A 14,060-nucleotide genomic window follows, 5' to 3' on the forward strand; every position below is an offset into this window, starting at 1 on the left:
GAGAGGACACGTTCACTGAGCCGCCCTCCTTGCCCGCGGCCTTAAGGCTAGCAGCTGCTGGGAATGCGTGCGGAACTGAATTCCTGCCAGCAGCTACCCTTACTGGGCAACTAATCTGCCAAGCACTCTTTCAAGGGTTTGAGATTTAATCATTAGGTGATGGTTAATTATATGTGTCAGCTTGGCCATGCTGCCCAGATATTTGGTCAGATCGTCCAGATGTTTCTTTGAAGATATATATATATATTTTTTAGATGAGATTAACATTTACATTGATAGACTTTGAGTAAGCAGATTACTCTCTATAATGTGGGTGGGCCTCACCCAATCAGTTGAAGGCTTTAATATACAAAGGCTGACCTCCTGAGCAGGAAGGAATTCTCCCAACAGGTAGCCTTTGGACCAGAACTGCAACTCTTCCCGGAACTCCAGCCTGATGGCCTGCCTGCAGACTTAGGACTTGCTGGCCTCTGCCACTGTGTAAGCCAATTCCTTAAAGGCCCACTCCCTTGCCCTCCCCCCTTCTCTCTATATCTATCTATCTATATATATATATACACACACACACACATACACACACATTCACATACATAAATACCTATAACATAACATCTATAAACATAAATGTATATAGACATAATATATGTTATGTAATACATATTATAACTATATAAACATTATATATATAAACATCCTGTTGGTTCCGTTTCTTTGGTAAACCCTACTAGTCATACATCATAAACATTTCTGCCCATTTTAAAGATAAGGACGTTGAGGCTCAGAGTGGTTGTGTACCATGACCAGGGGTCCGCTCCTGACAAGTGTGGAGCCCCGGCACAATGCAGCTCCTTATGCGTGGATTCTAAAAACGAGGACCTGCATGTCACGTGGACTGCATTGACTGTGAAGTGTCTCTTCTCGTTAATGGTTCACAAACTACCTTGGGATTTTATAGTGCGTGTGAGCCATCAATATGCAAACATCTTCCTGTCCAGGAAGTCCTATAGATTAAATAATCTTCTTTGCAGTTATAATTTGCAGAAAGACCTTGAAATAAACATACACTTTTCATAAATAATCAACTGCAAGATTGTTAGGGACATAAGAGGACTAAACTGACAACAATCTAAAATAATGTTTTGTTGAAACTAAGATACACCACCCCTTCCCTCCAAAAATGGAATTAAAACAAAGAGAAATAAGCTGTGCATGTGGATGGAATTAAAATAGAGAAAAACAACCCTGACCAGTTTGGCTTAGTAGTTAGAGCATCACCTGTGGACTGAAGGATCCAGGGTTCGATTCCAGGTCAAGGGCATGTGCCTGGGTTGCAGGTTCGATCCCCAGCCCCGGTCAGGGTCGTGCGGGAGTCAACCAATTGATGTGTCTCTCTCACATCGATGTTTTTTTCTCTCTCTCCCCCTTCCTCCCTCTCTTCCACTCTATTTAAAAAAATCAATCAAAAAATATCCTCCGGTGAGGGTTAACCAAAAAAAAAAAAAAAAGAAAAGCAAATAGCACACAAATAGCGCACACGAGTCCCCAACCTCTTGGTGTCTTTGCCGCGGGCTAAAGTCCCATGTTGAGGTCGCAACTTCAAAAGTGGCCTCCACCTGGCCCCATTCCATAGAAAAACGCAGTGGTAAATATTCACCCTGGATCGATCGTCCCTGCTTACGCTCCAGGCTGCCCCAAGCCAGGTCCCACCTGCTGAAGAGAGCTGCTCTCGGGGGGACAGTCACCTCCTGACGCACAGGGACGCGGTCCCTGGCTCTGAACGAAAATGACTCTTCCCAGCAAGGAGATGATGCTCAAGATACTGGTCATGTTTGTCGTTGGAACGAGCCGCTGGCCCTGTGCAGGTAAAGACTCAGCTCCGCTTCCTCCGCGGGGTCCTGGCCGGTGCCCCTGGACTCACAGGGTCCCGTGTGCTTGCGTGTCCAGGTTTCCCGGTGTATGACTACGACCTGTCCTCGCTGCGGGCCGCCCTGGGTGCCTCGGTGGCGGAGGTGAACTCGCGGGCGCTGGGCCCCTACCTGTTCCGGGCCACCCGAAGCGCCGTCAGAAGAGTAAGCTCGGCTTCCCCTCCCCCACGCCGCTTTCTGCTGCTCTCTGCCTTTTCCTTCGGTCAGTTCGCTGGGTCTGCTTTTGTGTATCTTTTCCGTTTAAAATGGTAACAGCGAGTCCTCTTTCAGGTGCTCTTTGGACAGGATTTAATTACGATTCTGCCGTAAGACGCCTGGAGCTCCTCAGGGCCGACTCTGGGCCTGGTGCTTCCCACTGGTTCCTTCGCCCGGGCCCAGAGGTTTCCCGCCCGGCACCCTGCCTGTGTAGCCCGTGTCCCCCGTTCCTCTGGGGACCCTTTATTAGGAACTGCTCGTTCAGTAGAAATGAGCCTTTTCAAGTTCAGCAGTTCTGCGTCTAATATTTATGGGAAATAAATACCGGCTTTTGAGCCAAAGAAATCCCCTTCCTTTGTCGATTCAGCAGGGTCGGCTTCCTGGTCGCGTGGAGGTAGGGAAGATGGTTTTCTGGTTCCCGTGACTACGTCTGACACGGGAGGGAGAAGAAGCACGGCAGCGGGTCGTGGCCGCCTCCCTGCCCCCGGGGTTCACCGCCAGAAGGCGTCCCGTGCAAAGAGGGGCAGAAACGCCCTCGAGTCAGCTTGGGTGCAGATGGCGCTGGGATAGGGTCCCTGAAGTCCAGGCAGCAGGGGGAGGAGGGAGGTGCTCCCGTGGGCTGGGCGCCCCTCGGCGCAGGCTTGGCTGGTTTCCTCCTGGTCGGGCAGAGCTCGGGGCTTGCGGATGGATTCCCAGCCCCTCTCCAAATACAGTGCGTTTCTCCTGACTCCTCTTCTTCGGAAACTGGCTCGGCGCCCCATTCCCAGAGTCGCAGGGAATTAATCAGCTGTCCCGGTCGGTTGTCTTTTCCAATTGGGCCACGCGTCATGAAGACCAGGGGCTATGCTTCAAGGCGGGGTGCGGCCGGACCCGGCTGTCCTCCAGAGGGCGGTCACTTTGCCGGCCGTCTGGTCTCACCGAAGGGCGCTTTCGTTCTGGAAGAGTCCTGGGCCAGAATCAAGGCCCCCGTGACCCGTCCCACAGGTCGAGCAACGAGGACTCTAGAGGGGGAGTGAGGATGAGGAGGGACAAGAGACACAAGAAATGGAGACAAGACAGGATTCTGATCAAGTCTCGTTTACTCAGGGGGAGGTCACATAATATATAGGAGAAAACAGGTGAAACAGTTCATGAGTATCCCACCTGAAGCAAACTCCAGTAAATACCCCAGGTGGAACAAATGATAAGCAAAGAATGGAGTAAACAATTATCTAGAGGAATGCAGGCACTGCACGCAGAGAGACCCCGCCCTGGGGCTGGAGACAGCAGAGCAGACTTAACAAGATGGATGCCATACAAATGGTCTCCCACACCCCGTGCCCTGGCTGGTTTGGCTCAGCGGTCGGAGCGTCTGCCTGCAGACCAGAGAGTCCCGGGTTCGGTTCCCCTCGTTCCTGGCGCACCTGCTCTTCTGGCTTCCGTCCTGCGTTTCATGAACTCGCTGCGCCATGGGGAAAGCAGGTCCTCTTGCCAGACCCGCAGATGAACAGTTTAAGTGCGCTTATAATTTAGCTGTGCTCATGACGGCGGAAAGTGAGTATTAATTAAATGAGAAGAACATGAGGACGGGTCCTGAGAGAGCCAATTACCGACGCCATGGAGTCAGGCCTGGAGACGAGCTGGTGGAGGAGGAGGGCCCAGGGCGCATTCCGGCGTGTGTGTCGTGTTGGTGCAGCCGCAGCCCAGACACACAGGACCTGCACACGAACACACTGACGTGTGCGTGTGTGTGACCCTTAATGAGCGCGTGATCCAGAGGGGCCGTGCGCGGCCTCCTGCCTGCCCCTTCCCGCCTCCCTCCGGCCTCTCCCGATTATTCACATTCACTGGTCAGGAGACCTTCCCTAGGCCCCTCCCATGGAAACGTCACATGTCCGTGAATGGCTGCGACGTGACTCTGGGTAATGAAATTCGGAGCTACAAATACATTTTAGCGAGTAGGCAAATTTGCAAGTATGGAACCTGGGGATAAAGAGAATCGACTGTAAATGTAAGTCGTTAGACATGACACTCCCCTGGGGTTGGGACAAAGACCTGGTTCCTCCCTCAGGCCACGTTTTGCTCTGGTCTTCAGAGTGAGGGCGTGAAGCCAGGAGATTGTAGGATGACGCAGCTGTCTTTCCTGGGGGACGCTTCGGTCACGCTGCTTTCTCGTGGGGCAGGGACAGACGCGCATCAGCCGCAAACTGACGCTTTGTTTCTGTGAAGGTTCATGTCCTGGAGGAGAGCGGCGTGAGCATGGACCTAGAGTTCAGCATCCGCGAGACCACGTGCAGGAGGGGTTCTGGAGAAGACCCCACAACCTGTGACTTCCAAAGAGGCTACTACGTGGTGAGTGTGGGGAGAAGGGCCACCCCCAGCCCCGAAACGAACATGAGGCAGCGCCTCGTCTTCTTCCATGACCTGGAGCCTGTTTGGTGTCCCACTGAGAGCTTGGCCACTGCCTGTCCCCTGGCCACCCTGGGGGCACTAAGTGTCCATGCCGTGTTCCCCGCGTGGGGCAGTGTGGCCCAGTGGCTGAGGACTTGAGCTCTGGAGTACGTGGTCCTGAATGATCCCGGCGAACTATTTAACCCTGTTGCCTCAGTGCCCTGCTCGTGAAAATGGGGATGTAATGATGGCTCCAGGCAGAGTGAATGAGAAGAAACGACTCCAAACAGACACCCCGGAGACATTGCAAATTCCACTTAGAATCACTTAGAAACACAAACCACGAGCCCTGGCTGGTTTGGCTCAGCGGTTGGAGCGTCGGCCCGCGGACCAGAGAGTCCTGGGTTCGGTTCTGCCGAAGGGCACGTATCTCGGTTGCAGTGTGTCCCCGGCCCCGGTTGGGGTCGTGGGGGTGGCAACCAGTCGATGTTTCTCTCTCTCATCAATGTTTCTCTCTCTCTCTTCTCCCCTCTCTCCCTCCCACTCTATCTGAAGATAAATGCAAAAATGCCCTCGAGTGAGGGAAAAAAAAACCAAAAACCACTAACCGTGAGTGTCACGTTATTTTGTGTTGAACTGTTGCAGAATATGTCTCCCCCGCCAGCTCAGGCTCCATTGGGAATAAATGTCAGGACCACGGCCTGCTCGGTTGTGTGTCTCCAGTGACCAGAACGTGGTCCCACACGTGGTGTGCACCCAGGAGCAGCACCATCCACCCTCCACGTGCTCTCCAAGGCCTCTGTGTTGGAATGTGCACATTCTCGGGCGTTTGTACATTACCAGTGTATGTCGGGGTTGCTCCATGACATATACATTCTAAAAAGGAATCCTTTGTGTTGTTATTCGTTTCATGAAGCTTTATGCCATGACTCCGCTTTATGAAGGACCCCAACCCAAGCGTCACGTATCTGTTCAATGAAATCCGAGGCCAAAGGAGAACGTTTGGGTTCTTCCCACTTCTTTTGGTTCGAGTGGGGAAAACTCAGGGCAGCTCCCTTGGTGCTCTTGAGGGAGTGTCTGCTTTCGCGGGACTCCTAAGGTATCCAGTGCGTAAGAGATATTTACATTTTTCATTCGTTTCTCCTTCGGTCTTGAGAAATGTGCATTTTTGGAAAACCAAAGTGCTGCTCTGAAATTTTCCTTTCTGTCTGCGCCATTTGGTCCAGCCCTACAGTATCCCTGAGTCTTGGCCGGGTGCTAACCCTTCGGTGAGCTGCTGGAGATGCATCTCATGGCTTGTGTCTTCCAGCCGACAGCCTCTTGCAGAAGCACAGTGCGGATGTCTGCCCAGCAGGTGCAGGACGTGTGGGTTCGCTGCCGCTGGTCCTCCAGCTCCGAGTCTGACAGCAGCGAAGAGGTATGGCCAGGGGCTTGGTGTCCTCCAGGACGGCGCCTCCCGGGGTCGGTGTGAGGCTGTGGCAGGCTGCTGTAACGGTGCAGTGGGAACGTCACCCATGCATGGGCAAGCACAGCTCTGCTGACTCGGCCGGATTCTCCCTTCTTTACCTACAATCTCAGTGTCATTACCCATTACATCCTCCAGCCTATTCTCTGTCTGTATCAATCCACCTACCTATCTATCCATCTGAATCTATTTCTATCTTTTTCTGTTTCCCCAAGATTTGTGAAACAGGGAGCTCAAAGTTTAAGATCTGCCCCGCTGGTGTGGCTCAGTGGATTGAGCATCGTCCCACGGACTGAGAGGTCCCAGTTCAGTTCCCAGTCAGGGCACATGCCTGGGTTGTGGGCTTGATCGCCAACAGGGGGCGTGTGGGAGGCAGCCGTTTGATGTTTCTCTCTCACATCGATGTTTCTCTCTCTCTCTTCCTTCCTCTCTCTCTAAAAAATTAATAAAAACATATTTTAAAAAGTTTTAGATCTAAGTATGCCACTCGCTGGTCCCGTGGTTTCGTGGAACAAAGAGGGATATTTTTGCTGGACTGGAGTTCAAAATTATTTGCGGCTCTGTGGTCAAGGTCAGGATACCTAACCTTCATGACCTGCAGCTTCTCATCCTCAGGAAAGAACAGATGCCAGGAGTAAAGACCCACCCGATAGGCTGTTGACCAAAGCGAGGACCCTGATGGGCCCGGAAGACCTGGCCCAGCGTCTGGTGCGAGAGAGAGGAGCAGGGAACAGAGGGCCACGCTTTTCCCTCCGGTCGCGTTGAGATCTAGTGGCAACAGTACTGTCAGATTAACAATAGACACGTTTCTGACTTGAAATTGTATTGCATTCTTGTCTGTGCACTGAATGTTTATTTTTGTCAGTTTCGGACACTGTTTGGTGTAGGGTAGATACTTGATGTAGGTTAAGTACTTGTTGAATGAATTTTTAAAAACTGGGGAAGAAATTGTCTGGCACATGATATGACTCTAACTAGGGATAAAAACGTAGCTGTTATATTATTTGTTTATTCATATTGGGGGTAATATTCTTGCAGGTTTTTGAAAAGCAGTTCTATCAGTATACAGTTGGTATTTTTATTAATTTTTGGTTATCTACTCATATTTTTATTCAGTTTTCTAAGATTTAAGTGTGTAGTGAAAATTACATTAAAAGAGTATAAAACTTCTCCCTGGCCGGTTGGGCTCAGCGGTTAGAGTGTCGGGCTGTGAAGGGTCGCAGGCTCGATTCCCGGTCAAGGGCACGTACCCGGGTTGCAGGTTCAATCATCGGTCCCGGTCAGGGCACGGGTGGGAAGGAAGCAACCACTCAGTGTGTCTCTCTCCCTCCCTCCCTTCCATTTTCTCTAAAAATCAATGGAAGAAATATCCTCAGGTGAGGATTAACAACAACAACGAAGAATATACAATTTAAACTTCAAAAATTATACATAAAAATTAACATTGTCATATTATTAACATACACTTTAATATTTTGTATGGAAGCCCATTTTATTTATTGATCTTATTTTTCAGGTACAGTTGACATATAACATGTTAGTCTCAGGTGGACAGGTGACTACACATTTACATGACTCACGAAGTGATCGCCTGGCGTGTCCAGCACCAGGGAAGGGTCAGGATGTGGTGGCAGAACTCCCGTGACAGGGGGGCTATTGGTGCCCGCCGGACTTTGCCCGGGTTATCAGGCCTTCTCCACACAGTGTTTACTTGAGCACAACCTTACTGCTTGATCTTGCTCACAACGGCTTTGAGGGTCAACACCCAGGTGGTTTCTGGGGCTATCTCCGCGGGATCCCACGTCTGTGGTGCTAGGGCAGCACCCAGGGCTTCCTTTCATAGACGTCACTACGGTGCCTGGAGAGCAGATACATCTCACAGTGAGCACACTCACGCTCCCTGCCCGTGCCCAGGGACGGGCCGAGCATCTCGTGGGCTCTGGTTTTGTGGTTTACACGGGAAAAGCTAGGGAGACCGTGAGGAGCAGGACAAGGCCCTTGTGGAGTTTATAGACGAGTCTGGGTGCTGTCTGCTAAGCAGGGTTACCAGACAAGTATCTGGGAGCATGTAAGAGCGCCCAGAAGAGCCCGGCCGGTGTGGCTCTCTGGTTGAGCTTCGACCCACGCACCAAGAGGTCGCCGGTTCGATTCCCTGTCAGGGCACATGTCTAGGTTGAGGGCCCAGTCCCCATTGGGGGGCATGCAGGAGGCGGCCAATCGGTGTTCTCTCTCATCGATGTTTCTTTCTCTCTCTCTCCCTTCATCCCTCTCTCAAATCAGTAAAGAAATGAGAGGATGGGAGAGTGTGTCTGGGCAGAGAGAGCTTCCCTGGGAGCTGACATTCGACCCAGGAACTGGAGGGCGGGTAGACACCAGGCCAGAGGGGACAGGAGGGGAGGGGGGGGAGAAATCCCAAGCACAGGGAGATCATGAGGAAGTTCCCTGAAGTAGGAGAGAAGCTGGTGGACTGAAATGGACAGAAATCCATGACTGGAATGAGCAAAAATCAGGGTGGGGAGAGGTGGGAGGGTGGGCAGGACAGAGTGACGGCCAGGTCAAGACAAGCCTCGTTGGTCATGTCAAGCATCCCGGCTGATCCTAATGGCAATGGGGCTACTAAAGGGTGGTTGGTAGGGCAGTGAAGAGTAGACTGGAACAAGCTAAGACTAGATGGGGGCCAGATGGGACAGGCGAGAGAGACAGGAGGCTGGCGGGACAGGCGAGAGAGACGGGGGGCTGGCGGGACAGGCGAGAGAGACGGGGGGCTGGCGGGACAGGCGAGAGAGATGGGGGGCTGGTGGGACAGGTGAGAGAGACGGGAGGCTGGTGGGACAGGTGAGAGAGACGGGAGGCTGGCGGGACAGGCGAGAGAGACGGGGGGCTGGTGGGACAGGCGAGAGAGACGGGGGGCTGGCGGGACAGGCGAGAGAGGCAGGAGGCTGGCGGGACAGGCGAGAGAGACGGGGGGCTGGCGGGACAGGCGAGTGAGAACACTGACTGGGGTAGGAGTTAGTAGTGAATGTTGAGAGAAATGAATTCTAGTTCATTCTATGACCTTTGACACAATCAAAATTAATTCAATCAGTGGTCCTCTAAAAATCTCTTTTGCATGTCTGACTTGGGAAGTTAGTTCTAAGTGTTTGGGCAATCCACAAATCGTTCTTTCTTTTTTTTTTATCCTCACCCGAGGACATTTTTCCATTTTTTTGTTCAGATAAAGTGGGAGGGAGAGAGAGAGAGAGAAACATCGACGTGAAAGGGACACACCGAGTGGCTGCCACCCTCACGACCAGCCAGGGCCGGGGACAAACCGCAACTGAAGTATGTGCCCTTAGCGGGAACCGAACCCAGGTCTCTCTGGACCGCAGGCTGATGCTCTAACTGCTGAGCCAAACTGGCCAGGACCATTCTTTCTTTTTAAAAAATATGTTCTTATTGATTTCAGAGAGAGGAAGGGAGAGGGAGGGAGAAACAGAAATATGGATCAGTTGCCTCCTGCACACCCCCTACTGGAGGTCGAGCCCACAATCCTGGGCACACGTCCTGACCAGTAATCGAACTGGCGACCTCCTGGTGCACACCCGCTGGGCCACGAATCTCTCTCGCTGCAGAGGGAGGACCACTCACCGTTCTCCCAGTCCCACATTTTGTAAGAAGACGCTGATGTTAAGTTCGGTTAGCCCCGGAGACAAACAAGATTCTTACATAAACTCTTCCTCAAGGATAGGAGAGGGTAAAGAATTCTGAGCAAATTTTAAAAAAGAATTCCTTAAATTAAAAGAGAGCAGATGGAGATTTAAAGTAATTCCTGGAAACTCTGACATAGATTTCTTACATGAAACAGGAAAAAAGAGAGAACAGCTGCTAACCATTTTCAGTGAAATAAATGGTGATACTACAAACACGAAAGATAATAACTGGATGAATTTAGACACAGAACAAATAAGCTATGGTTGGAAGTGGGCAATCGGAAAAAAAAAAAACTTAAAAAAAAAAATCCAAGAGTAATGAAAATACAGATTACTTGACAAACATGTAGAATATAAAAGAATCTCCAGGAAAAGGAATATAGTGTGAAGAAAAATGTAAGCCATGTTGAATAGGAGTGAAAATTCAAATGATGATAAACAAAGATTTAGATTAAATGGAAAATATCTGGTAAGGATATAATGAGAGAAACTGTCTTGAGCATACGAAATTTGGATTTTCTACTACATAATTTAAAGAAGTAGAAGAGCTGTAAAGAAATCTGAGAGAATACATTTCTAAATTTGCTGAAAGTCTCCTCTTCTTCATCAAGCGGATAGTTGAATTGTAGGTAGTTTGCACTATTTTTTCACTTTGAAGGAGGAGCGTGTAGAGGATGAAAGGTCTCCACCTGGTGTGTGGAACCGTCAGTCACGCAATGGTACATCTGCCATCAAGGGCGCAATGCTAACACCTGGAAGTTGGTGACTGAACTTGACTCGAGACAAATCCTTCTGATTCGCAGTGGATGGGATGAAGTCTGGCTGGGGTACAGCCAAGAGACCTCAAAAACAGTCCAAAAGGGAGAAACTGAGGAAGAATAACTAGACAGAAATTCTGAGCTCAGGGCACAAGAGGTGACAGGCATTTCCTTCATTTACTATCTTCCGTTTCAAGAGATAGAAATTCAGCTAGAGGTAGCCTGAGCCAAAATAAGACAGTTTCATGTATCACATTCCCATAAAGGAAAGGGAGGGGTTGGCCTCAGGAACCACTCAGTTTAGGGACCTTCAACACTTTGGGCCACATTCATGTTCTCCTTCATCCTCCCCTCCCCCCTCCCCCTCTCCCTCATTGCCATGACCTTTCTCCTTGTAGCAGGAAGTAGCTCCACCAGCCTCACCACATTCCGATCCTCTAAACTCAGGAGGAAAAGGAGTATTTCTCTTAGGGTCCAGCTGGAGATATCTTTCGGCATCATTCCCACTGGCCTGGCTTAGCTATGTGTCCTTAGTTTTAAAAATAACACCTTTATGGAGATATGATTCACATACCGTACAACTAACTCTCCCTTTCAGTGTGTATAGTTGAGTGGTGGTAGTATATTCACAAAGTGGTACAACCATTGCCACCCTAAATCTAGAGCGTAGTCATCGTCTTGGGAGGAAACCCCCTGGTTATGAGCAGTAACTTTGTCCGTCTGTCCCCCCCTCATCCCCTACCCCTATTCCCCAGGCGACAACCACTAATACCCTTCCTGTGTCTATAGATTTGCCTGTGCTGGGCATTTCATGAGTGGAATCATACGTGTTCATTTGTGACTGACTTCTTTCACTTAAAATCGTGTTTTGGAGGTCCATACCCCCTGTAGCCTACGTCAATACTTAATTCTGTGATATTGTTGAGTAATATTCTATGTGTGGATATATGACATTTGATTGATCTGTTTATTAGTTGGTCAACATGTGGGTTATTTTCCCCTTTTGGATATTATAAATAATGATGCTATGAGCATCCACGTGCAGGTTTTCTTGTGAATGTGTTTTTTATTGAATTTATTGGGATTATATTGGTTAATAAGATGATATTGGTTTCAGGGGTACAGTTCTATAACATGTCATCTGTAGATCGTATTGTGTGTTCACCACCCCAAGTCCTGTCTCTGTCCACCAGCATTTATCCACATGTATTTTTACACAGACTTTCAGCTTCACGAAGGCTGCTGTGCGCACCTAACTGAACACGTGTGCTGACTTCGTAGAGAGAAAACTCCAAAATGTGACCTAAACACAGTGCATCTGCAAGTCCACCTAACAAGCCTCCGTCGTTTAGGTCCACGGCATTTGGGAGGCATTCTTGGTCTAGTGGAAAACATTTTAGTCAGTTTAAACTTCACATGACTTGCTCTCCCCGCATTCGCTCTCAGACACCCATGCTTGCGCCCCCTAGAGTCATTTAGCAGAACGCACTGTCTTGTTGGCTTCAGCACAGTCCTCCAGGTGCGAGTTGCATTTTTATAGCGTTTTCCTTTTTCTCTCTTTCATGTGCTGATACGTACTGATGCCTATGTTTATGCAGATGATTTTTGGGGGTATCTTAGGATCCTCTACATGGAGAAACAATTATCTACTTGGTAAGCTGAGATCTGTTCTTCTTTAAAGGTTTTTTTTTTTTTTTCTCGAAACAACTTCATCCTGAAGCTTTCTGTTCGTGAGTCATTTGAAACTAAACTTATCTATACATGGCCTTTGAACAATGACAGTCACTGCAGAGAATAAACTCTTTCCTTTATTCTTGTCTCTTTCTTTTTTTTTATCCTCACCTGAGGACATTTTTCCATTTTTTTGTTCAGATAGAGGGGGAAGGAGAGAGAGGAAGAGAGAGAGGGAGAAACATCGATATGAAGGGGACACATCGAGTGGCTGCCACCCCCACGACCCAACCAGGGCCGGGGACAAACCGCAACCGAAGTACATGCCCTTAGCATGAACCGAAACTGGGTCTCTCTGGACCGCAGGCCGACGCTCTAACCGCTGAGCCAAACCGGCCAGGGCTCTTGTCTCTTTCTTCACACGAGGCGATAGCGACACCACCTTTCATTTGGGGCCCATTTGCGTTTACACAGAGCTTTTCCACACACGGTCGCATCTGATGGCCCCACACCTCCGTCCAGTAGTCAGGGCAGAGGTTGGTGTTCACCTTGAGAGGGTCTGCAAGCTTGAACATGCTTGCTCACCCCTCCTGGTGCTGACCTGTCAAAGAGCACAGGCATGTGACCATGTGTAGCTGGGAGGATCCGGACTGAAGCTCATTTGTCTGTCTGCGGCTGGACAGGGTAGCCCTCCAGCCACGTGACCAGACCGACCATCCCTTTCCGAGTCTCGGTGGGGGGAGGGAGGGCTCTCCTTCCCTTCCTGTTGGTGTGGCCTCTCCCTGACCGTGGGATGGGCTAGTGTCCTGCGGCGATGGAGCCACTTCGATGTGCCTGAGGCTTTTCTCTGTTGGCGCTGATGGTAGCAAAGCATGTGGGTGATCTCCCCCTGTCGCCTTGTCTAGAGGCTCACCTGGGGCATCGGTAACGCAGTCACAGACTGTTCCGGAAGCGGCCAGGCCTGATGGCTGTTGTTGTGTTACAGGTCTCGGCCCTGAGAAACCCCGAAGCCAACCGTTTTACGAGCGGTCACTTGGTAAGTGGCCGTTTCCTTTTCGGTCAGCAGAGCCTGTCCTCATCCAGCCAGACTGCGGGAGTCGCTGCCTAGAGATGACCCTGAAAACGAAAGGTGGCCCCGCACTGCACGAACGTGCTTTGCAAGCCACTCGGAGGCGACGCTCGCGGCATTAAAACGCGCTCACGTTGCCAGGGAGCGAAACGGCAAACCTGGCTTGGGACATTGGCACGGACCTTTTTCCCTGCCCCACTTGGGGCGTTTTCGGAACAACCCAAATTCTTCTGATCTTCCCTTTGCCCTCCACTCTCGACTGCGTTTTGTGGTACGCAGACAAAATTACCATTATTTCTCTTCTCCCGGTTACAGATCAGTTTGCTGATTCGGTCTTTGTGATAGCTCTGTAAACCAGCCCACACGGGAGAAATGAGCAGTAACTCATGGCGTTGGTTGTCTGCACGAAATACTTACTCCGTGCTAACTGTTCGCCACAATTTTCTCCTTCAGCCTTCACAGGCGTCCTGTGAGGCAGCCCCGTGTCCCCTCCCATTCTGCAGATGAGCAAACCGAGGCCTAGTTTCTGTGACTCGCCCGAGGCTGTGCTGCCAGAGTGGGACTCTGATCCAGCTAGTGAGTGGCAGAGACAGGACTTTGATACAGCTCTGCTGAGCAGTAAATCTCTGTTTTTTGTTTGTTTTTTTCCATGCTGTTTTCTAAAAGAATTGCGAAATGCACTCTTTGTCCAGAGTTCTCCGTCACGGTGAATAGAACAGATGTGAGCTCCCCGTCTGATCCTCAGTAGACACGTTCCAATGCATTTGCAAGTGCTACAGCTTACAATCTGAGGCTCGATTTGAGAAAAAGAAAGAAAGCCTAAGTTTTACATCTTCTCCAGATTATCGCTTTGAAAGCATATACAGTTATTCCACCAGCGTGACCCCGCTGACAACATTTTCTTTATTGATTTTAGAG

At 50.1% G+C, this 14,060-nt stretch overlaps 1 protein-coding gene across 1 annotated transcript; it reads left to right on the forward strand.

Moving 5' to 3' along the window:
- The first annotated feature begins 1,786 nt into the window (after nt 1-1,786).
- On the forward strand, nt 1,787-13,615 carry SPP2 (secreted phosphoprotein 2). Its single transcript, XM_036253367.1, has 7 exons — nt 1,787-1,862; nt 1,945-2,069; nt 4,329-4,451; nt 5,800-5,907; nt 12,001-12,055; nt 13,059-13,109; nt 13,596-13,615. The coding sequence occupies exons 1-7, from the start codon at nt 1,805-1,807 to the stop codon at nt 13,613-13,615; spliced, it is 540 nt and encodes a 179-aa protein (XP_036109260.1). The 5' UTR covers nt 1,787-1,804.
- Nucleotides 13,616-14,060: the final 445 nt, after the last annotated feature.

This window comes from Molossus molossus, unplaced genomic scaffold, assembly GCF_014108415.1.
Source record: "Molossus molossus isolate mMolMol1 unplaced genomic scaffold, mMolMol1.p scaffold_m16_p_11, whole genome shotgun sequence".
Lineage (NCBI taxonomy): Eukaryota > Metazoa > Chordata > Mammalia > Chiroptera > Molossidae > Molossus > Molossus molossus.